Source organism: Vicugna pacos, chromosome 11 (genome assembly GCF_048564905.1).
Source record: "Vicugna pacos chromosome 11, VicPac4, whole genome shotgun sequence".
NCBI lineage: Eukaryota > Metazoa > Chordata > Mammalia > Artiodactyla > Camelidae > Vicugna > Vicugna pacos.
The window spans coordinates 25,473,508-25,496,907 of record NC_132997.1 but is presented as its reverse complement, the minus strand read 5'-3'; the positions used below and the strand labels follow the sequence as shown (position 1 = coordinate 25,496,907).

The following is a 23,400-nucleotide window of genomic DNA, read 5'->3' as shown; positions in this document are numbered from 1 at the left end:
AGATCTCCAGAACTATTTTATCTTCCAAAACTGAAACTCCACACCCTTTAAACAACAACTTTCCATTTCCCCTCCCTCTGTCCCCAGTTACCACCATCCTACTATCTGTCTCTATGAATCTGACAACCTAAGTACCTCATATACATGGACTCACACAGGATTTGTCCTTCTGTGACTGGCTTGTTTCACTTAGCCTGATGTCTTCAAGATTCATCCATGTTGTAGCCTATGCCAGAGTTCCCTTCCTTTTTAGGGCTGAATAGTATTCCAATGTATGGACACACTGTATCTTGTTTATCCATTCATCTACTGATGGGTATTTGAATTGTTCCTACCTTTTAATTATTGTGAGTAGTGCTGCTATGAACACAGGGGTGCAAATATCTTTTCAAGAGCCTGTTTCCAGTTCTTTGGAACGCAGTCCCAGAAGTGGGATTGTTAGATCTTAAGGTAGTTCTAGTTTTAATTTCTGAGGAACAACCTCTCTGAGTCAGCTAGGACTGCCATAACAAAATATCACAGACTGGGTTGCTTGAAAAACAGAAGTTTATTTTCTCACAGTCCTGGAGGCTGGAAGTCCAAGATCGAGGTGCAGGCACTGGTTTCTGGTAAGAGTTCTCTCTTTGGCTTGCAGACAGCTGCCTTCTCAAAATGTCCTCACGCAGCCTTTCGTCTGCGTGCGCACTCATGGTGTCTCTTCTTTTTCTTATAATGACACCAGTCCTACTGGATTTGGGCTCTACCTTAATGACCTCATTTAGCATTAATGACTTCCTGAAAGGCCCAATCTCCAGCAGTGACTTTGGGGGTTAGGGCTGCAACCTATGGATCTTGGGGGGATGCAGTTCAGTCCACTTAACACTGCCATGCTCCTTTCCATGGCAACCGCACCATTTTACGATCCCACCCACAGTGCATGGGGTTCTAATTTCTTCAGATCCTAGCCGACACTTGTCACTTTCCTTTTATTTTTTTTTGATAGTCGCCATCCTAGTGGGTGTGATGTGTGACTATGCCCTTTTACACGAGGCCTGGGAAACCTGAGTTGAGTAGCCACTCTTGCGTATTGAATTCTTTGTGTTTTTGGCGAGTACTGTTCCCCCAAGATGCCAGGCTTCACAGGTGGGAAGTAGACAAATGGAAGAGATGACTGACATTTCCAAGAGAGGGAGGAGTGATTTAAGAAAATCTAAGCTATATGAACACAGAGTCTATTTTTGGCTGGGCTGGATTACAGTTTCCTTCTGAGGTTGCATACATTAAGAGTGAGCATTGACAGGCAACTATATTCAATATCTTATAGTAACTGCTAATGAAAAAGAATATGAAAATGAACATACATATGTATATGTATGACTGAAATGTACAATGCTGTACAATGGAAATTGACAAAACATTCTAAATGACTAGACTTCAATAAAAAAATTTTCAAAAAAATACCTCGCAATATTTCAGCCTGTAATATTGTAATAGTCTATAAGGAAAAAGAATATGAAAAGGAATTTATGTATGTTCATGTATGACTGAAACATTATGCTGCACACCAGAAATTCACATAGCATTGTAAAGTGACTAGACTCCAAAAAAAAAAAAAAAAAAAGACCGAGCATCGAAAAGAAGGCAGGGTTGACAACAGCCTGGTATCGTTTACAGCCTCAGCTGTGGCAACGGCAGGGCTCCGGGCCCTCCTGCAGTTGGCGGGGCACCCACCGGGCAGTGTTCAGAGAAGGTTCACACCCAGAGCCTGAACAGAAAGGAAACCAGCAGAGAAGCCCACCTATCATAAAATCAGCGTGGAGACAAGAACATTTAATCCTGTTTACTTTCATCTAATACCCAAGGCCTTGGATTTACTCAACCATAACTTCAAAATCTAAGGCAAATTGAACGCAGTAGGGTCTCTTTGAAAAGGCTCGTTTGTTCTGTGAGGTTGTCCTTGGTTTCTATAAAACACTCTTCCACAAAGGAGGACGTTGCAGACTGGGAGGATTCAGAGCTTTCTTAAAGGAGTTTTAAGCTCAGGATATTTTCCAAACTTTGTGCTCTACACGAGCAAGTCATATAAAGGATTATATTCTTCATTTATAAATATATCAAATATATACAAATCCTACGTAGAGAAACAAGGCACCATGTTCCCTGAGAGAAATAACATTATCAGGGGGCCCGTGGAGAACAAGGGGCAGTAACTCCTGTATGTAAGAAGGATACAAGACAGAAAAGGAATTTGCAGAAGAGACTCAGTAACTTGGGAGAAAAAAAAAAGAAAGATCCCTTCCAGCCAGGACCACCAGAAAAGAATTTTAAAAAGGACATGGTATTTGGTTAGACTTTAAAGACAGCTCAAGTCTAAGACCTGTAGAGAAGCAGAGAAAGAGTGTTCTAGGCAGAGGGAAAACAAACCATAAATCCGGTGCTGAGAATAGGCAACTCTGTGTATAAAAGAGGAACCATAAATGGTTCGATTTGGACGGTAGAAATAAAGGCGAGCAAGTTGGGATCTGGTCTTAGAGGTTCCTGTGTTGCTATTTAAAATTTGGAATTGTCACTGTGAACTTAACATTTTATGATGGCTGTGTGTGTATATATATATATAAACACACCTACCTCAGACCCAAATTTCCCTTTTGAAATTCCAGTTCAAGTCCTAATAAACACGTGCATATTTTAAGGAAAAATAAGCTTTTAAATGTAAATTGTGCCCCTGACCCTAAAATAGCTGGTGGAAAGTTAAAGCAGTAAATTAAGAGATAATATATACATACACAGGAAAGGTGGAGAGGGAGGTCCTTTTTGCAGTTACACAGAATCCCCTCTCCACCTCTTGAAGCCACTGGCATCGAGCAATGAGGCAAGGTCAGAAGGAATTCCAAATACGCTAGGCTTTTCAGGTCTATAAACAGGAGGCGTGCTATTTATAGATAACCTACTTACAAATACCCCTTATTATAAGTGCTACTTGGGACGCGGTCAGAACTTAACTTTGGGTAGTCCAGAAGCTCACAACTCCAGCAAGGAAGACAAGCTTCCCCTGAAATATTACTACATATCATGGTTAGTTTCTCCAGTACCGATGGTCCAGTACTAGACCTTTTTAGGTTCAGATATGGCTGCTCTGGGAAGAAACTTGTGAAACAAAATGCCTTAACACACAGAAAAGTAGAGAAAACAACACAATGAACTCGCCTATGTGTATCACGTCCATTTAGTAACCACCACGACTGACACATGTGCTTTACCTAGTCGTTTTTTAGAAAACTCCTGGGACGTGATAAAGCGTTCCAGGCATGGTCACGTCCTTTCTAACAACTTCAGTTGGTACCACTCCTGACACATGGACACTTCCTTAAGTAATCTTAGTGAGAGTCACACAATTAACATGAACATTAATTCTTTTGTATCATCTAAAATGAGAGATGTTTATAATCAAATTGCCCTTGTTGTCTCAAGCATGCCCTTTTTTTAAATGCCTTTACTGTGGTACGGCTCCTGTACAGTAAACTACACATATTTCAGATATATACTTTGATGAATTTTGATAAATGTATACACCAATGAAACCACCACCACAATCAAGGTAGCTAACATTTCCATCACTCCCCAAGAGATGCCATTTTTGAATTCCCAATTTATCCCTTCCCATCCCCTCTCTACCCTGGTAACCGTAAGTTTGTTTTCTATGTCTGTGAGTCTGTTTCTGCTTTGTAGATAAGTTTGTGTCCCTTTTTTTTTTTAGATTTCACATATAAGTGATATCATATGAAATTTTTCTTTCTCTCTGACTTACTTCACTTAGAATGATGATCTCCAGGTCCATCCATGTCGCTGCAAATGGCATTATTTCATCCTTCTTTATGGCCAAGTAGTATTCCATTGTGTGTGTGTGTGTGTGTGTGTGTGTGTGTGTGTGTGTGTGTGTACACCACATCTTCTTTATCCAGTCATCTGTTGATGGAAAACATGCTGTTTTTTAGAGTTTGTTTAAGAATCCAAAGAAAATCCACACTTGACATTGGTGGTTAGGTCTCTCAGGACTCTTAATTTGGAGTAGCCTCATCCTGGTCCCTCCTATGCTTTTAATTTGGAGCAGCCCCCTCCTCTTTCTCCTTTTTCCGTGCGCTTGATTTGCTGTTCATCCTGGGTCAGTTTTCTCCTAGAACACGCCAGGCCCTGCATTTCCCTCTTAGCTTCCGTGCAGTGCTATTTAACTGTCCCTCTGTATCGAAATACATTTTTGAATCAGATACTGTTAGTTTTCTGTCTGTTAATTAAAAACCTCCCTGAGCACAGATGAGTGAGAGAGGGGAATTTACTGGGCTGAACATAAGCATTTCTTTCCCCTCAGACAGGCAGAACTGAATTTTAATGCCAGCTACACCACCAAGTTGTATAAATTCATCTTTATATACATGTCTTAACTTCTCCAAGTTAGTTTGTCAGTAATTCCATGGGGTGGCTAGGAGGATTAAAGAGGGAGCATTTGCAAAGGACTCCATCCAGTGGCAGGTCCACATAAGAGGCACTACAAAACTGGCACTTCACAGAGAGCTGTTTCAGTGCACACCCAGCTCCACTTTATGGTCCAAATCTCCTGAAGAACTGGTCTGCTTAATGAAGTTAGCAAGACTTGGTTTATTTCCCAGAGTTCAAAAGATAAGTATCTTACCAATTATGAAAACAAGCAGCTGGCTACCTTGTGGAGGAGTCTGAATTATGTGGGTAGTAATTTAAAATAAATCCAGTTTAAAACCCAATTCCATTAAAGGGAGCAGCTGTTTACAGTAGTCCTGACAAGGTGGCCTAGGTCAAAAGGCCTAACAGTGTTGACTGGCATGGGAAAGAAAGAATTCATGAGTCCGGTTGTATATCTCAGCCCTCCCCCCAAAACTGAAGGCAGAAGGGTACCCGGGTCAAGGAACCCACAGCCAGTCTTTCCTGGACCACGATCATAGCTTTGGTGTCTTGGCAGGCAGGGTTCAATCTATCGAGGGGGTGTCCTGTAACCTGTAAGACTGGCTGCTGTGTTTGCTTCTCCTGGCTCGGGGCATGCTGACAGCCATGCTTCACTGCTAAGGGCTACCCACTGCTTTCCCTCCACTTTACATGGAAAGTGTGAGAGGGAGCTATGACTGCATGAATCCTTCTGCTATTCTGTTGGCTTGATGATAACAGCATCCTACTTGTTACAAACGTCACAAACAGCCACACAGCTGTCCGCGTGTGCCCGAAATTAGGGTGATGGTTCTCAAAGAACAGTCTCTCTGCATCAGAATCATCTGGGATGCTGGTTAAAAAGGTGTATCGATGGGCCCATCTTCAGACTTAGTAAATCAAACTGTCTGGAAGTGGAACCCAAGAGTCTGCAGATCAACTTGCATCCTACAGTCTGAGGTGTGAGATGCTCTGGGAGGAAAGAGCTCAGAGCTGATGAACTTGTCCCAGACTTACACGGTTATGAAATGGAGAAGCTGATATTTTAATCCAGTTCTGTGGGACTTCAAGGCCTACGTCGATTCCCCTACGCTCATTTCTAATTGCCAGTGACAGGCACCTAAGTCTCACTAAACCACTCCTATCGCTTTTAGTTACCATTTAGCTTATTAATGAACCTGCTTTCAATGCCTTAAGATGCTGCATGATACGTCTTTCCCATTCCTTTGTGGAAGAGAGATTTATCAAGAGTGGAGTTCCGGCCACTCTTTCCCTGTATCACTAGTGGTTCCTTTGCCTACCCTTCAACAGCGACCCCTTCCCTTACCTCCCACCAGCCAGTCTTCCTCCTTGTCCTTCTCCTTAAATGAAGGAATTTCCAATATCAAGTTCTGGGAAGTTTAAATAAAAATTGAAAAGTCAATGCAGAGCCTTGGGACCTGAAAATAAATTTACAGAATGTCTTCAGATTCCTTGCACTTATTTACAACAGCTCTCTCATGTCTATGATATGGGAAGTGGTAATCATGATTCTGATTATAACTCTGTCCCTGAGTTCATGACAGCATAATGCAAAAGCTATGGATCCCCCTATTTGGAAGTTTAGAAACAGAAAGGGATGAAAGGACAGGAAAGGAAAAAGGGAAGGGGAGGGGAGGGGAGGGGAGGGGAGGGACAAAAGACAAGAGATCCACATTCAAACACTGCACACATTCCGAGGATTACAGTCATGTCATCTTTACCAATAATAGACTGTGTCAAGGCGAGTGTTATTATAGTTTCAATTGCTTAACAGTGTTCAGGTTGCAGGAAGCCCCTTGGTAACCCAGTTAGGAGAGGGAGGGAGATGTGGCTGAGATTCCAGGAGCCTCTACTCGGGCCCTGGGGCATGGCATCTTTCTGTTTAGGCTTTTATCTTAGGCCTGAGTGAATGACTGTGGCAGTCTGCTTCTGAGATCTTGCTCCAGGAGTGTAACATGCACCTAGAACCCTGAAATACAAGCCTTCAGAAGACGACGGAGGAGAACCCAAAGACCAGAGTTCTGCATCTGGAAACCCAGTCTGTCTCTCAAGCAATCTGAGGTTCCCAGATTGGCCATGCCTGACACGCATTTGTAAAGGGTTTTGAACTTCCATCAAGAGGACGGGCTTTAACCTGGCCTTTTTCATATTTCTGTTTTTCAAGGTTGCAGGTTGCAGGTTGCATTTCCTATTTTCCTTTAGAATTATCTCTTGCATTAGCTTTTTAATGATTTTTTTAAATTAAACCTTCTACCTCATCATTAGCTTTTTTTTAAATTGGCTTTATTTTCTAGAGCAGTTTTAGGTTCAAGGAAAAACGGAGCAGAAAGTGCAGAGAGTTCCCACACACCCCCAGGCCCCACACAAGCACATCCTCCCCTCTCCACTATTATCCGCGTCTCCCATCAGAGTGATGCATTTGCTACAATTGATGAACCTACACTGACACATCATTATCACCCAGGTCCATGGTTTACATCAGGGTTCACTCTGGGTGTTGTACATTCTACAATTTGGGCAAATGCGTAACGGCATGTATCCTTCACTTAGTGTCACACAGAGTATTTCACTGCCCTAAAAATCCTCTGTGGGTCATCATTTCATTCCTCCCTCTCCCCTAGACTCCTTAGCAACCACTGACTTTCTTTTTACCATTTCCATAGCTTGCATTTCCCAGATGTCATATAGTTGGTATCATTCGCTATGTAGCCTTTTCTGATCGGCTTCTTTCACTTAGTAATATGTATTTAAGGTTCCTCCATGTCTTCTCATGATCTAGTGGCTCATTCCTTTTTAATACTGAGTAATGTTCCATTGTCTGGATGTACCACTATTTGTTCATCCATTAATATGCTGAAGGACATCTTGATTGATTGGTTGCCATTTTGGCAATTATAAATAAATCTGCTATAAGTATCCATGTATAGGCTTTTGTGTGAATGTAAGTTTTCAATTCCTTTGGGTAAAGGAGCATGAGAGCTTGATCTTTTGGTAAGAGTATGTTTAGATTTTTAAGGTATTGACAAACTGTCTTTCAAAGTGGCTGTACCATTTTACACTCCCACCAGCAATGAATAAGGGCTCCTTTTGCTCTAAATCCTCACCAACATTTGTTGTTGTCGGTGTGCTGGATTTTGACCAGATGTGCAGTGGCATCCAAATACTGTCTCATCACTATACTTCTTCAGGTCTTAAATGAGAAAATTGGGTCACTGTCTCCATCTTGATGTCTCCTACACCTACATTTCTGGCCCAGATCTCTCATCTAAGTTTCAGATTCACACATCTGACTTAGACCTTTCTACCTGGATGTACATCACATCCTTCAAACTCAACACACCAGAATGAAACTCAAGAGTTCTCCCTTCTGGCCTCCCTCACCTCCCTGACGAACAACAATTCCAAAACCCCTGCTTCTTTTTATTTAGCCCATCTACCTAACTGCCTAGAGTGGGAACCTGGGCTTCATCTTCCATTCTTTCACTCTTCACCAGTCTAATCAATCAACCAGTTCTATGAGTCTCCTAAATATTTCTCGATACCATTCATTCCTCTCCATGCTTACTGCCAATATCCTAATTCAGACCACCCTACAATGGCCTCCCACTGCCCTCACAGTACAATTCAAACTTGTTAACACCACATGGACGATTTCTATCTCAAAGTGTTAATGTGCATCAACTCATAGGCCTGGCCCTGCCTTTACCTGTGCCAAAAACAACCGGCTCCTGCGTGAAAGGTAGAATATAGAGCACAGCAACTTTTACAGATGGAAAGAAGAGGCTTCTTTCAGATAAACTATCTCTTTTTTTTGTTTTTTTGTATTGTAATGTTTTATTTCTTAAGTTCTAATACATCATTCATCAATATTACTAACTGGTTTAATAACATATTCTGAGAAAAATGGAAAATTGACATGTTAAATGTATAATTTTCACTTATATTTTCTCTTTGTCTTTTTTTCCCCACTTTTTTTTTGTTTTAGTTGAAGTGTAGTCAATTTACAACGTTGCCTCAAGTTCTGGTGTACAGCATCACGTTTCAGTCACACACATATACATATATACATAAATTCCCCTTCATATTCTTTTTCATTATAGGTTACAATAAGATACTGAATATAGTTCCCTGTGCTATACAGTAGAAATCTGCTGTTTATCTATTTTATACATAGCAGTTAGTATCTATAAATCTTGAACTCCTAATTTATCCCTTCCTCCTCCTCCCTACTCCCCAGCCCACAACCATAGTTTGTTTTCTATGTCTGTGAGTCAGTTTCTGTTATGTAAATAAGTTCATTTTTAGTTATCACAGCTAAAGTTTCACTCGTTACATTTAACATTACTTACTTTCAATGATAAAATATTATGCATGTAATTGTAACACTGGGGATGTAGAGTGTCTGGGCAGAGAATTTATTATTCCTGTAGAAACTTTACACATTATAGAAGGCATGTCTTAATGGAAGAGACACATTGATTTTCCTGTCCGTATACAACAGATGTGCAAGGGCTAATATTCCACATTATTTTTTAAAATTTTATTTATTTATTTATTTATTTAGATTTTGGCTTTTGTTTTGTTTTGTTTTGGGGGGGGATTAGGTTTCTTTCTTTCTTTCTTTTTAAACTGAGGTACTGGGGATTGAACCCAGGACCTCCTGCATGCTAAGCATGCACTCCACTACTGAGCTGTACCCTACCCCCTACATTATTAACCTTCCTCAAAAGACTTACTGCAGGATGTTTTCTACAAGGAATTTTATCTACTGTGTTTCTCTGGCACATGTGGACTCAATACCTCATTGCTTTTCACTTGTGAACATGTCATTTTTTATTGCTCTATGACATCCATCTATTAAGCATGCCACTTGATATATGCTTCCTCTGCAAGTAGGTAGAAAGATCTCAAGGCCATGAGCAGTATCACCTATTTTTTTTTAATGTTTTTAAAATTTTGGGGGGGGGATTAGGTTTATTTATTGACTATTTTTTTAGAGGTCCTAGGGATTGAACCCAGGAACTGTGCATGCTAGGCATGTGCTCTACCACTTGAGCTATACCCTTCCCCCTCGCCTATTTTTTTTACTACAATGAAGCCTCCCTCACAAATTCACACTAAAGCACCAAGTCCCCCCATCCAGAATTCTTGCGCTTTACAATGTTCTTTTGAGCTTCAATGCCATATAATTTAACTACAAATTATAAAGCTGTCTAAAGGTGAACATATTCACATGTCTGATAGGCATCTCAAAGTCTATATATCCCCAAAACGCAAAGTAACTTAAAAGTCAAACCTGTGTCTCCACAATTTTTTTCTCCTTCCGTAGCAGAAAATTTTCACCCATAACTGCTCTTTCATGATCACCAAATTCTAAATTCTGCGATCACAAATGACTCTTGTATCTGTCACTCCTTTTTCCACTGGCCCTGATCACAGCCAGGCCACAATTCTCTCACTTAGACCACAGCAATAGCCTCCCAAAAGGATTGCTCTGAATTGGTAGAATCTACCCTTTGTATTTGTACTGCTAGTTTCCAAACATTGACAGAATCACACTTATGAACTCAAAAGAACTTATACAAAATAAAGTCCAAATTCCTTGCTATGGCCATTCTGGGCGCTCCACGGATTATCCTTAGCTTCATCCTAGCTGGCTGGCTTATCGAGAAGTGTGTCTCCTTGAACCTCCTGGGGTAGGGGTGCCGGGCCTCCCCGATCCCCGTGTTTACGTAGATGTACTAGTTTTGTTGAATTGGAATCATTAACGTTACTCTCACAGGAGGTGACTGCTCAGCTGGAAATGCAGCCACACTCGCTGTGTGTGTCTCAGTACCATTACAATTTACTCGGACGCTCCCACTGCTTCCGAGCAGCGTTATCATCTTTGGGGCTGCCCAGCAGCAGGGAAGGCTGACTGTGGGCAGTTACCCGCTTTCTTTAGCCTGGGGTTTGGGAAGGGAGTCCTGCTTTACTTTCAACATTCCTCTCATAGATCTGACCTGACTCCAAAATTGCATGGGACCCGCAGTGATAAAACGTGACAAAAACCAAAATATGAACTTTTTTTTTTGCATTCATAGCCTCGGTCTTATCATAAGCACTGTGTTAATTTAAGTCAGGAAAGCAAAAAAACAAAAACAAAAACGCACGTAACAGCCCAAACTCACAGCGCAGCCACAGCCCGGCGCCTCCTCAAGTCTCGCGAGAGAGGAGGACCGGCTCCGGCTTCCTCCTGTTTCTCGCGAGAACCGAGGGCTCCGGCTTCCCGTTCGCCGAGACCCGGGCAGGTCGGCGGCGGCGGCAGCAATGGCGGCCCCCTTGTCCGAGCGGCTGTTCTCGCTGGAGCTGCTTGTGGACTGGGTACGCCTTGAAGCCGGGCTGCTGCCGCCGCCCGCGGTCGCGGTGGAAGAGCAGGAGCAGGCGGAGGAGGAGGAGGAGGCATCGCCGCCGCGGCCCTCGCGTGGCCTGTGCCCCGCCGTGGCCTTCCGCCTGCTGGACTTCCCCACGCTGCTGGTTTACCCTCCCGGCGGCCCCGCCGCCCCCGCCCCGGAACCTCGGCCCGGCCTGGTCAGCTTCGGTCGCGGCAAGTCCTGTCTGTTCCGCCTGCACGGCGCCACCTTGCACCGCCTGCTGCTTCGGACGCCGCTTTACACCTTGCTGCTGCAGCTGCCCCCCGGGCGCCCGACTCCCGCCCCGCAGCTCCTAGGAGCCTGCAGCATCTCGCTGGCAGCCGCGGTGCACAAGGTCCTGGGGCCCGCCGCCTCCGGCTGCTCGCAGGGCCATCGAGGGAGTTTCCCTCTGCATGACCGGGAGGGGAAGCGGATTGGGGACATTGCCCTGGGCTACCGCCTGACCGATCTGGGAAGCAGTCTGCTGGGCCATCTGGAGCGGCCAGTCACTTCCACAGGAGGTGGAGTGGCGGGTGCAGAGGTGCAGAAAGCAGTAGAGGTCAGTTCCCAAACCTTGCCGGGGAGACAGCAGCTGCAGCTGCCAAACTCAGAGCCAAGCCCAAGAGATGCTGATGAGCCTCTGGTGGACGTAAAAATCTCAGGGGCACAGAAGGATTTGAAAGAAAAAGTTTTCCACAGCAAGACCGACTCTGATAACACGGGTTCTGTGGAGAATGGCAAAACTAGCTGTGTTATTTGTTCAAGTGGTAGCAGCAAGAAAAGTGTTAGCCCCCCAAATCAGGAAGTCACAGAGTTGGATGTTGAAACCAACATAATTTGCCCTCCTCCTCTGTATTACACGCATCTGAGCCACAAAAAGACACCTCCTAAACAGGGTAAAATCACCATTGAGCCCCAACTGAATGCAACTGAGGAACTGGATGGTACTTTTCTGGCAGGAAAACTTGTAAATCCCCCAGCACATACTAACCCTCTAGAACATACAAATTCTGAAGCACATGAGAGGCCTCCAGTGCTTATAAATCCTTCACACGTTCAGGATATGGGAGCAAGTAATCAAACTACAGACCGTTCTCAAACTGAACAAAATAGAATTAATACTATAAGGCAGCTGCCTTTATTAAATGCTTTGTTGGTTGAATTGTCCCTGTTATACACCCAACCCGTGGCAAGCCCTACTCATATACATCCTCACTTAGCCTGGTTATATAGAACTGAAGATAAGAAGTCACCAGAATCTTCTGCTAAATCCACATGTACATCTGAATCTAAGGATAAGCTTTCTGTGGGGGAAAATGAAAAGTCAGGGAGTCTTCTGTATACAAAGAACAAAAGTGAAAATCTTAAGAAAGCTAAATGTTTTGAAAAGAAAGGTGGTACCCCCCAAAAAAGAGTTCCAAGGGGGAAACTACTTTATGGCTTAACAAATACGCTAAGATTGCGTTTAAAGCAAACAAATCCTGGTATGTTGGTAGTACATGAAAAGAGAGAACAGTATAGAAAAATGCAAGCACAGATATTAGGTGCAAAACTCAGAATTTCATCATCCAAAGTTAAGGTAGTAAATTTTGCAGAGCAACATCAGAAGCCGCATCAACTGCCTAAAGATAAGTATTTAGAATCAGATGCATCTTTTGCTGAAAATAGTGGTACCTCAAAGCAAGTTAGTGTTGCTTTTGATGACCCCAGCACGACTAAAGAAACTCAGCTGAAACGTGCAACTGAAAAGACAGTTGATTGTGGTGAAAATGGAACCAGTAATGATTTATTGGAAGAAATCGTGAGTCCTGCAGACTCCATTGTCTCAGAAAGGTTTATCCATACAAATATGGTGGAAGGAAAAGTGGAAATGAAAGCCCCAAGTCTGTTTGTTTTCCAGCAGGATGCAGCTGTTGACCAAATCATAGTAGGTAAAGAAATAGGTGACAGGCAGGGCAAAGTTACTGATAATGACATTCCTACTGCTGATAGGAGTGAAAATAGTCCAAGTAAAAGCAGTTGCTCCAAAAGCATCTCAGAACTAAAGTCTTCAGGTGACTTCACCAGCCCTTGCTATTCTGAAGACACCAGCAGAATTTTACAAGCTCATGACAGGAGACACAGTCAACATACGAGTCAGTCTAGTGAAACAAGACCGTCCATGAGGAAAAATGGCAGTGAGAAGAGTTCTATTCTTAGCCCACCTTTTTCAGCTGGATCACCAGTGCTCTCACATAAAAGATTCCATATTTCAAAGACTCAAGGTAGAAGTTTGGAGGAAGCATCTTATGTCTCTACCAGTGACTTCTCCTCATCCCATTGGACTGAGGAAAAAGAAAACCAGATAGACCAAAATAGTATGCATAATTCTAAAGTTACAAAGAGGGATCAAGACATCTCTACTAAACTTAAGTCAAGAACTGATCGCAAGTCCTCAGAAAAAAGCCAGTCACCTCGAACATCTCAAGTGAGTTCTTATCTGCCTTCTAATTTGTCAGAACTAGAACTTAATGTCCTGGATAGCAGCCCTTCAGATCACTTTGAAGAAGACAATGATGACATTTATTCACTAAACATTTCCAAGCAATGCAAAGATATTTGCGAATTAGTAATAAATAAACTTCCAGGATATACAGTGTAAAAATATGTGCTTTTAAATAATGTTTAATGTTTTATAATCTGTGTATGCTGTTAGTGAAACAGTTTTTAATAGCTCTACATTATTTTCATTACATAAATTTATGTGAATAATTCATTTTAAGAATATGTGTTTGTCATTCCTTCGGTGTTTAAATAGTATTCTGCCGTTAAATCTGACAAGATTGATCATGAAACCACTTTATAACCTAGGTAAGATTTAAGTTGTTTAATATTATGAGAATAAAAATATCTTCTTAAACTGTCTCTATTAAGTATCCCAAAGTATCAATCACCCTAAAGCTGACTTCATACACACCATTGAAAAAAGGCTAGTTAAGAAGGATAGCCTCAAATTTTAATGGAGATAAATTGTTTCACAAATATAGAAGACTGACTTCTGTAAGACTTACCTTACAGAAAGGTGCAGAAGAATGTAGGACGTAGCCCTGGCAGTTATAAGAGCTTACTGTTTTATATAAATATTCTTTAGGGGAATCTTCCTGGACACATGCACATTCCGTATCTCCAATAGGTGAAGTCTTTTTTTATATGCTGTCACAGTTCTCTGTATGTTTTTTTAAATCACAATTTTGGTGTTTGTGTGATTGTTTGACTAATGTTTCGCTTATGATAGGCTTGAGTTCTGTAATGGAAGGAACCGTCTCTGTTTTGTGCACGGATATGGTCTTAGTATGTAGCACAGATTCTGGCATGTGGCTGGGGTGCAGTAAAAACATTTGTTGAACAAAGAAATGATGGCCATGCACATAAAATATCTAACGGGAGGGATTAGAATTAAGCAGTAAAAACAACCAGAAGTCCTAAAGATGTCCTTTTGGAGACATGGTTATTTGATGGTAATATTTTTGTTTCGCTGAATATCGGCATCCTTGAGGTCTTCTCTGAAGTATTCAGAGAAGGGACCTAAAAAAATTGTCTTCTTGTATAGTTTCTCGTATGCAAATTCAATTTATTGTCATTTCAGCTTGTTCAATAGTTATTTTTAGGGTATGAAAGTTTGTGTTTATGAAGTCTGGTGGTAATTTCTTCCAGTGATTTTATACTTAGACCTCACTCTGTGTTCAAATATTTACAAATGTTTTCTTCTATCTATGTTATATTTTTAATTTTTACACTTTTTTAAATATAACTAATAGTTTTGGATGTATGAGGTAAGACCCTAATTTTCCTTCCTTTAGAAGTAAGTAAATAGTTATGTAAGTGTTATCTTTTGAATGACCATAATAATAGAATTTAGATAGATGGTAAGAGGTGAGGATAGTATATTTTAAAGGAACAAAATGAATAAAAGATCGATGCTGAGACTAAGCATGATGTATTCGTGGGACTGTGAAACTCTTGTCTTGATTAGAATGGTAGAGTCATAATACAGAGTGGTAGAAAGAAGATTTGTTGAGTAAGAAAAGTCCCAGATTACAGGGAGCTTCAAATGCCAAGCATAATAGTAAAGTCCTAAGCAGTAGAAACAATAGAGTATTTTAATTTATAAATGAGCACCAGTAAGTAGTCAGTAAGGTTTGAATATTTTAAGTTATTGGAATAGTTATGTAGAGGTACAGAAAGTTCTGAAATATGAACTGTTTTTAACGGCTAATGACTATGATCTTAATTTTGTGGTAAATGTAATGTAGATAGTATATCATGTCACAAAATCAAAATAATTTAGTGGTAGGTGCTGTAGCTAGATATTCAAATGACGTCAATGTGGTCTATAAATTGTTACCAGTTTTCCATGATTATGGAGGAGACAAAATATAAGCAATATCAGAATCATCAGAGAAATAATTTTTTTAAAAATGTTTTATTTAAAGTCGTCTGATGAGAACAGGTGAGGGAAATGATGAATTCAGTGTCTTTAAGGTACAACAAAGACTAAAGAACTAATGAACTTTAAATCACAAAATTGAGTGAGTGAATAAGCTTCTCTTTGAGTCATTCCATGAATGCTTATTTCTAGAATTGTGGTATTGGTTTTTCTAGCTTAACTCTAGTGAAAATACCTGTTTTTGCATAGTTGGGACTTCCTGCTTGCATCCTATCTTCAAATTCTATTCCATGTTTTAATTCTACAATGTATAAACTTAGGTCTTTAAGACTCATAAGAGGTACCACTCCTGAAGTCTCATTTATCTCTTTAATTGCTTAAAATCACTGAAACATGAAATAGCATTTCAGGGTCATAAATAAGGGAGATTGTCATTTAATTGTGTGTAAAATTAAGCTAGTGCGACCCAGCCTTTCTGAGTAGCTTGGGTACCTTCACTGCTGCAGGCAGAGCTGAATGGGCCTGAGCCACGGAAATGGAGCCATGGCCGACCTCTGTGCAGTGTGAACACCTGCGCTTGGGAGGCCGCTGTCGGTGGCGGCAGGTCCTTTGAACCCTCACTGTAAGCAGATGTGAAGAAGACTGTGCGGATGCGAACATCCAGCGTGCTGGGTTTTCCCCCTGTCGTATGCGTGCTGTCGACGACTTTAGAAACTAAGAACAAGGCCACTGAACTCTCATGTGCTTGTGCCTTTCTGTGGAGAGCCACCCCTTCACGTCCCAATTAATTTCATTTTTCTGCCTGTACAAGCAGTGCATTTATTTTGGAATCCAAGTAGGAACCAAACTTTTCTTGGTTGCGAGCATATAGGTCAAGACTATAAATTTAAAAAATCAATTTTTAATTATCACGTTGTGTCGCTGGCAAGGCAAAGCAATTTCATAACAAAGCAACACTGAAATGAGATAAATAATATTTATATTTGTCTGGTCATAAACTGTCCTTGGGCCTAGAGATACAGCCATCCTTATCTAGAGACTTTGTACAGAATGACAGTTTATGAGACTTGCCGCATCCTTCTCTTCTCACTTTTAACCTAAAACAAGGAGAACTTACTTGGTCAAGGACCAAGGCTTATTTAATGTTTTTCTCCGGAGATCTAACTGTCATAACAGGAAGTAACAGGCTTGGGTTGAGCGTTATTAGGCTGGAGTGCCAAGCCATAGTGGAAGTAGAATTTACTTGTTTTCCAAGCATTTCTTAAATCTCTGTTATACAAATAATGTATATAAATTCTGGGGGAAAAGTAGAAAACTCAGATAAGAGTTTTTGCTTCAAAATTGTGTATTAAGGAAAAGTTGTGGTCCTTTCAAAGTCCTACTGAAAAGAGAGAGGAGATGTAACAATAAGAATGAGCCCAGAGTAGCCTTGGAGAACAAGGAAAATGCTGGGGGTCGACAAAAGACAGTTGGAGGAACTTCTGGAAGAGCAAAGCAGATGGGATTAGGTTGATGAAAAATGGACTGAAATGTCCTTTTCAGCGTAGCCCAGGGGGGTGCTGCTGGAGAGGGAGGAGACGGTGTTTCCTAACAGAGCCCGAGAGAAATTCCAGGTTCACTCGGCAGGCCTCTGGAAGGAGCAGGTCCTGGGCCTCGGAGGGTAGAAACCGAACCCTGAGTGTGATGGGGAAGCTGGGGCTGGCCTAAAGGTTATCTACTAGGAGAGGTGTTGGGACCAGGGAGAAAAACTAGTATTTTTGCTTTTGACACCAAAACATTAATAGCGTCTTTCTCAGTTTAATGGGGGAGACCACTAACCCTAGTGGCAAATTAAAGTGAGACAGATGAATGGTGTTTGCATCTTTGATCATGTCATGCTATTTTTATTTTTTGAGATTATTCGTTATAGGATTTGCGTGGGGATTGAGTCCAACAACACGCATCTAGCGTATACAACGGTGAACGTGCGAATGAGTATTGGGGGCGGGTTTAATCTTACAAGGATGTACTGGTATCTGTATTCCACCCTCGGGGGATATATTTTCAATAAAACCTCAGTCAGGAAATCAACTCTTCCTTCCAGAAGGTTAAAAACAAGCTTTCTACCTGACATTGTAACCGAGTAGGAGACCCCTCGGCAGCAGGAGTCTGCGGAAAGGTTTGGCTTTTAATAAGGAATGTTTGTGTTTGCCCAGGAGCAGGCCTGAGTCACAGCGCAGGAGACAACAGCTCAAGGTCACAGGCTGGAAGGAAAGTCTGTGGAGTGGAACGGGTCCACGAGTCAGCAAATGAGTTCGTTATTACACAATCAGAAACCTGTATTTGCGAGCTTGACTATTAAGGATACCGTATGTTTTATTCGTTTGTTTTTGGTGTTCTTCCTGGTTTTAATGTAGGCCTTTTTGAAGGCTCTTGCAGTAGAGCTGTAAAAGCAGCAGGAACTGGATTTGGTTGTGGCTCATAACTGAGCTGAAACCGTAAAGGAGGAGCAGGGTACCCCCAGGGTCTGCGACTGAAAAACCAAGGAAAGAGATCCAGCCCCTTTTCCACCCAGAGATTTCTCCTGCAGCTGTTCTCTCCTGGAAGCCTTTTTGTTTCTTTAAGGGAGGCTGTTCAATTACAGGGAGCGCCACACCCATCAGCTGCCTGGAGTACCATATTTCATAACGTGTGATTTTGGTGTCAGCCCTGTGGAGTGAATTGGGACTGAATTCTGGGCTCAGAATGACATTAAAGAAAAATGATGGATTGCTTTAGATGTGGAGAGACCTGTTGTCAAAAGAGTTGATCTAAAAAAATTATTGCTTGTGTATCCAGAATTCTTAAGAATATTTCCAAGTACTTTGGGACAGTATTTGTTAACCTGAGGGAAAAGATTTTTCTCATCTGAAAAAGTTCCAAGTGTGAATGTTGGCATCTTGTCAGCAAAGTACTCCGAATCCCTGATACTCTGTGTGACAGCCAGAAGCCAGGTCCTAGGGGGGCTCAGCTTTTACCTTCAGATGGAGCCGCCTTGCGTCCCTGTGCGCCTTCTCTGGAGTATGTGATTCCTGGGGACTGATCCTACTTCACTGATCACGGTGTGAGCTCCACTGTCAGCCTCTAAGAATCAGTGTAAAGAGGTGTGATTTCACTAAAATGATGGCCTTACTTTTCACTGGAAAATAAGATTGCTGGGGGGAAAAAAAAAGGTATTTTGGTTACATGGTCTCCATTGTTGTCATTAATTTAATGCTAATGCCTTCTGACGCTGGATAGCATTTTACCGCTGGTGAAGAACTGCCACTGGCTCACTTCCTCCCCAGGAGAGCCCTCTGAGTCACTGATACAGATGGGAAAACTGAGGCTGTTTTCCACATCCAATGGATTTCTCACTTTCATAGGAAAACTGAAAGGCTCTTGTTAAATAAATCCTAGGAAGTTAGTGTTCCTTCAATACTTATTTCCAGAGTAACACTGGATAGCAGTAGTCCATAATTAGATAAAATTCCAATTTTAAATATTATAAAACTGTCCTGTACCTTAGCCCTCCCTATTATTTCTGTGTATTTTATTTTTCTCTTCTAACTCAGTTGTTTTTACTAAACCAAATGTCTGCATCGACAAGGAAGTACCCACCTTTATGCTGAGAATATGATTATATTGTCATGAATCCCAGTGTGGCATTGAAAAGCAGGTGAAGTTGTTGGGCAATTAACAGTCAGAGAAGAAAGCTTGAATTCATAGGAATTTGGAGCTAGAAGATAAATATAAATATAAATCTATTTATACTTATATAAATATAAATGTAGGTCACCTCCTTCATTTTATAAGTAAGGAATGTGGGCCCCCAAAATGGAGTTTGCTAGTCTCTTGCTCCTACTTGAGAGTCTTTGCATTAGAACGTGCCACTTCATGTGTCAAACTGGAAACATAGCAAACCCAAATTGTGTGTCTAGCAGATATTCTAGAACATTCATACTGAAAACACTGACCAAAAAAATTAACTGATTGCAAGATAGGAGAATTGGTTGTCTGTGCCACAGGGAAGGCGTTTGTGTTTAGGGTCAAAAAGACCTACAGTCTCCTGGCTCACCCACTCACCCCTTGACCTTAGGCAAGTCTGTCTGGGACTGATTTTCACGTCTGTGAAATGGAGAAATCAATAGTATTGATCTCATAGGATTTTAAGGATTAAATGAGGTAATATTGTAGGTAAGTGATTAGCATGATCCTTGATAACTATCAAAATATGTTAGCTATTATTATTTCTCAGAATCTGATAATAATGCAGACTTTTTCCAGCCTGGTTAGCCGATTGGTAACATCAACCTTTAAATTTCTCCTCAAGCCAGAATGGGTTCATCGATGCTCTGAGTCATTCTAAGTTTCCATTGCTTACTTTTCCACGTCCGTGGACATACAGCTTCAGAAGGAAGCTTAGTACCAGGGGAGGCTCATCTTCCTGAAGAACATTTTTGTTTTTATTCCACACAAGAAGGTATATCGCCTGTCAGGTTATCTGTTACGTTAGCCGCCAGATAGCTCAGATACAGATGTCGGCGTTTGTTTTCTGTAACTGCTTGCTGCCAGTTGTTGGTACAGTTATCTCTTCCTTTTCCTTAGCTCATTTTTATCTCTCTCTTCCTTTAATCTCTCTTTCCCCCTCTTCCTTTCCTTGTCTCCCTGTAAACTTTTGTGTAGTATGTGTTTTATGCAGATTTTCATTGAAGTATAACATTCATACATAAAAGTGCACAAATGACAACTGTGGGGCCCGGTGAGTTTCCCAAAGTATCACTTTGGTGTAACAGCTCCAGATCCAGAAGCCACAGCCAACTGCAATCCTGGCAGCCTCCTCAGGCGCCCCTTCAGTGCTGTTTCCCCTGCCTGACCCTCACAAAGGGAGATGCTGTCCCAAACCCCAGCACCTAGATGAGTCCCACTTGATCATGCACACATCTGTGTTCAGCTCCTTTGCTCAAACTTACCTTTGTGAGATTTTCCCTTATTGTGGCATCTAGCTTGTACACGTTTGGCTGATTATCCTTAGGTCCACCTGGGTTAGGAATGGAGATGACCACAGACCAGGGAGATACCCTGCACATTCTTGACGTCACCCTTGTTCTCTGAATTTACTCTCGAGACGGGTTATGCAAGCCGACCCCTCAGAGTCCTGGGTGCACTTGTATAGCGGATGTTTTCCTGGCCGACAACCGTTACAACATATGGCACCTCTAAGAAGCACCAGAAGACTGAAATACTCTGATTTCTGTGCTTAGAGTGTATTTCTTGAAATAGCTTCGTTATAAAACTCACAACAAATAAAACTTCCTTTGACACTCTCAGAGTGTTAGGAAGAGCTAGACTGGTGCGGATTTAGACCACTTGGTACCTGCATTTAAATTTTCAACATTCTTTTTAGAGGCAGCCAGTTTCACCGCGTGCATTTGACAGAACAAGAATGTAAATGAATGTGTTTGATCTCGAATCTGTGGACCCTCTCACTTGTTTTTATTGTGTAAATATTTTAAACATTGAGAAGAATAAGTAATACAACAAAGTCCTATGTGCACATCACCCAGATGTAAGCCCGAGCTGGCTTTGTGCCATGCTTGCAGCCCCCCCACTTCTCTCTCTCCCTCCCCCTCTAACAGAACCCTTGTTCCCTCTCTCATAAACAAAACATACTGCTACCACTGACAGCCCCTTTGCTTCCTCTCCCATTTCTTTGCCGTCCCTCCCAAGGGGTAACTGTCACTCTGGTTAGTTTGTGCCCTTTCCATTTCCACGGTGAGGCATACAGGTTGCTTGCAGACTTCTCTTACTACAAACAATGCTGCAACGAATATTTTTGTCCCTCTGTGCACATGCGCTCAAATTTCCTTTGGGTTTTATGCCTGGAATTGGAATGGCCAGGTTCTACGCTACACGCACCTTCAGCATCGCCAAATCACTCTCCAAAGTGGTTGAACCAGTTTACTGTGCTACCAGCAGCAGGTGAGAATGCCCCTCTCTTCATATGCTGTCACGAAACTTGGTAAATACTAGACATTTTTGTTGCCATGTTTAACTGTCATAACTTTACAATAAGTATTGATACCTAGAAAGACAAGTCCACTCCCTTCTTTTTTTATATTGTCTAAGCTGGCAGTTCTCGAGCTTTTTGAAGCTTTTACACTCTTGGAAATTATTGAGCACTGCAAAGAGCTTTTGTTTAATGGATTATTTTTGTCAATATTGACTAGAATTTGAAAGTGCGAAGTTTTTAAATGTGTAGTCTTGATTCATGTAAAAGTGATGTGAGTAAACCTATCACATATGAACATGAGTAACATTTTTCAATAAAAATAACTAATATTTCAAAACATAAAGGTTATAGGAATGGCATTGTTTGATACTTTTGTGATCTCTTCAATGTCTGGCTTAACAGAAGACAGCCATATTCCCATATCTGCTCCTGCATTCAGTCTTTTGTAATATTACCTGTCATGTCGCCTCTGGAAAACTCCACCCAAGTGAGGGAACAAGAATGAAAAAGGCAAATAAGTTCTCAGTATTGTTACAAAAATAGTTTTGACCTCATGGACCACCCCCACCATCCAAAAGGGTCTCAGGGATCCCTGAATCCACGCTTTGAAAATGCTATTCTAGGTTATTCTCGGTCCTTTTACTTCCATGAATTTTAGGATCAGCTTACAGGGCATGGAATTTGTAGATTCATTTGCTAAACTTTACATATTCATGATATTGGGTCTCCATAAACATCCTATAGCTTTAAGCTCTTTTTAAAGCTTCAAGAACACATTAATTTTTTGTTTTTTGGTCAGGTGTTGTGTTTATACACTGTGTTTTAATTGAGTAACTTGTGTGTTTCGCTGCTATTGTGAATGGACCATTTTAAGTGTATATTTCAAATTGGCTGGTTGCTGGTATTGATTTTTGTACATTGAGGTTAATTCCAGCACCCTTCCTAAGCTCTTCTTTTTTCTTATGTTCTGTCTGTAGATTTTCTTGGCTTTTCTATGTAGACAATCACATTTACAGTTTCGCAACTCTATATACGTCTTTTTTGAGGGGAAGGAAAAGAAGTATATTGTGTTGGCAAGGACTTCTTCTTGTCCACTGTTTATCAAGAACTGAGCTGAATGGTCAAGTGACAAGATCGTCAATAAAAACAAGACAGAATTACAGTAAGTCAGGCCCTACTGCCACAGTATAAGCAAGAGTCTAAACAGAAAAGGGGGCTAGTTCCATCAGTGCTTAGTTTTCCCCAAAGAACGGCACTGGGTGGGGGTCAGATGTACCAGCCTAAAGGAGAATCATCCCATCCCAGTGGAAGCTCCTCCCCACCCCCTCCAAGGCTCCTGCCATTTATGGACCCAGGATGGCCAGGGGAGGAGAGATGGGGATGGGCTGGGACAGTGCTGAGTACTGAGTCAGAGTGGAGCCAAGTGTCTCCAAGCCCAGGTGGTCTTGGAAGAGGCACCTGAGAAAGACCCTCAGTCAGGTGGCTTCCAAATGCAGGCGTTTGGGGGAAGAATACAGCTCTGCATATGGGTGCTGTGAGGGACCGGGAAGGGGCTGAGTCCTTGACTGCAACTCCCTCCTTCCTGACTGTGCATCACGTCTGATGTGGGGAGGGCAGCTTTCCCGCCTGTGTCCTGCCACGTAAAGCTTTGGTAATTGCCAAGGGGCAGGGGTGGGGGGAGTAGGGATGCTAAAAGAACACACATCAGATTTCGGCCTAGAACTGGATTCCTCAGTGTTAAATGAAGCAGTGATTATAAGCACCCTTCTCTTACTTCTGACTTTAGAAGGAATGTTTCAAATAGTTCACGACTATACCCTCATATATGGCGTTCACTGCAGGTGCTAGAGAGATATGCTTTAGGAGGAAGTTCCCTTTAATGCTTACATTGTTAGCGTTGAACTTGATTTCTTAATCATAAGTATGTCTTGAATTTCATGAAACACTTTTCTTTATCTGTTGAGCTAATCACGTGCTTTTTTGTCTCTACTCTGGTCACGTGGTGAATAAAAGTAGGAGATTTTCCAATGCCAAATGGCCCTCCTGTCTTGGTCCTGATGCATTCTACTTTATATATTGCCGTATTTCATTTGCCAATATATTATCTGTAATTGCCCTTT

The 23,400-nt window shown here is 41.7% G+C and overlaps 1 protein-coding gene across 1 annotated transcript; it reads left to right on the top strand.

Annotated features, from left to right (window-relative positions):
• Positions 1 to 10,733: 10,733 nt before the first annotated feature.
• MAP10 (microtubule associated protein 10) lies at positions 10,734 to 13,748 on the top strand. The gene has a single exon (XM_006212358.4). The coding sequence runs from the start codon at positions 10,762 to 10,764 to the stop codon at positions 13,483 to 13,485; it is 2,724 nt and encodes a 907-aa protein (XP_006212420.2). The 5' UTR covers positions 10,734 to 10,761; the 3' UTR covers positions 13,486 to 13,748.
• Positions 13,749 to 23,400: the final 9,652 nt, after the last annotated feature.

Coding starts and splice junctions, on each gene's coding strand:
- MAP10 (XM_006212358.4), top strand. CDS start 10,762: ATGGCGGCCCCCTTGTCCGAGCGGCTGTTCTCGCTGGAGCTGCTTGTG.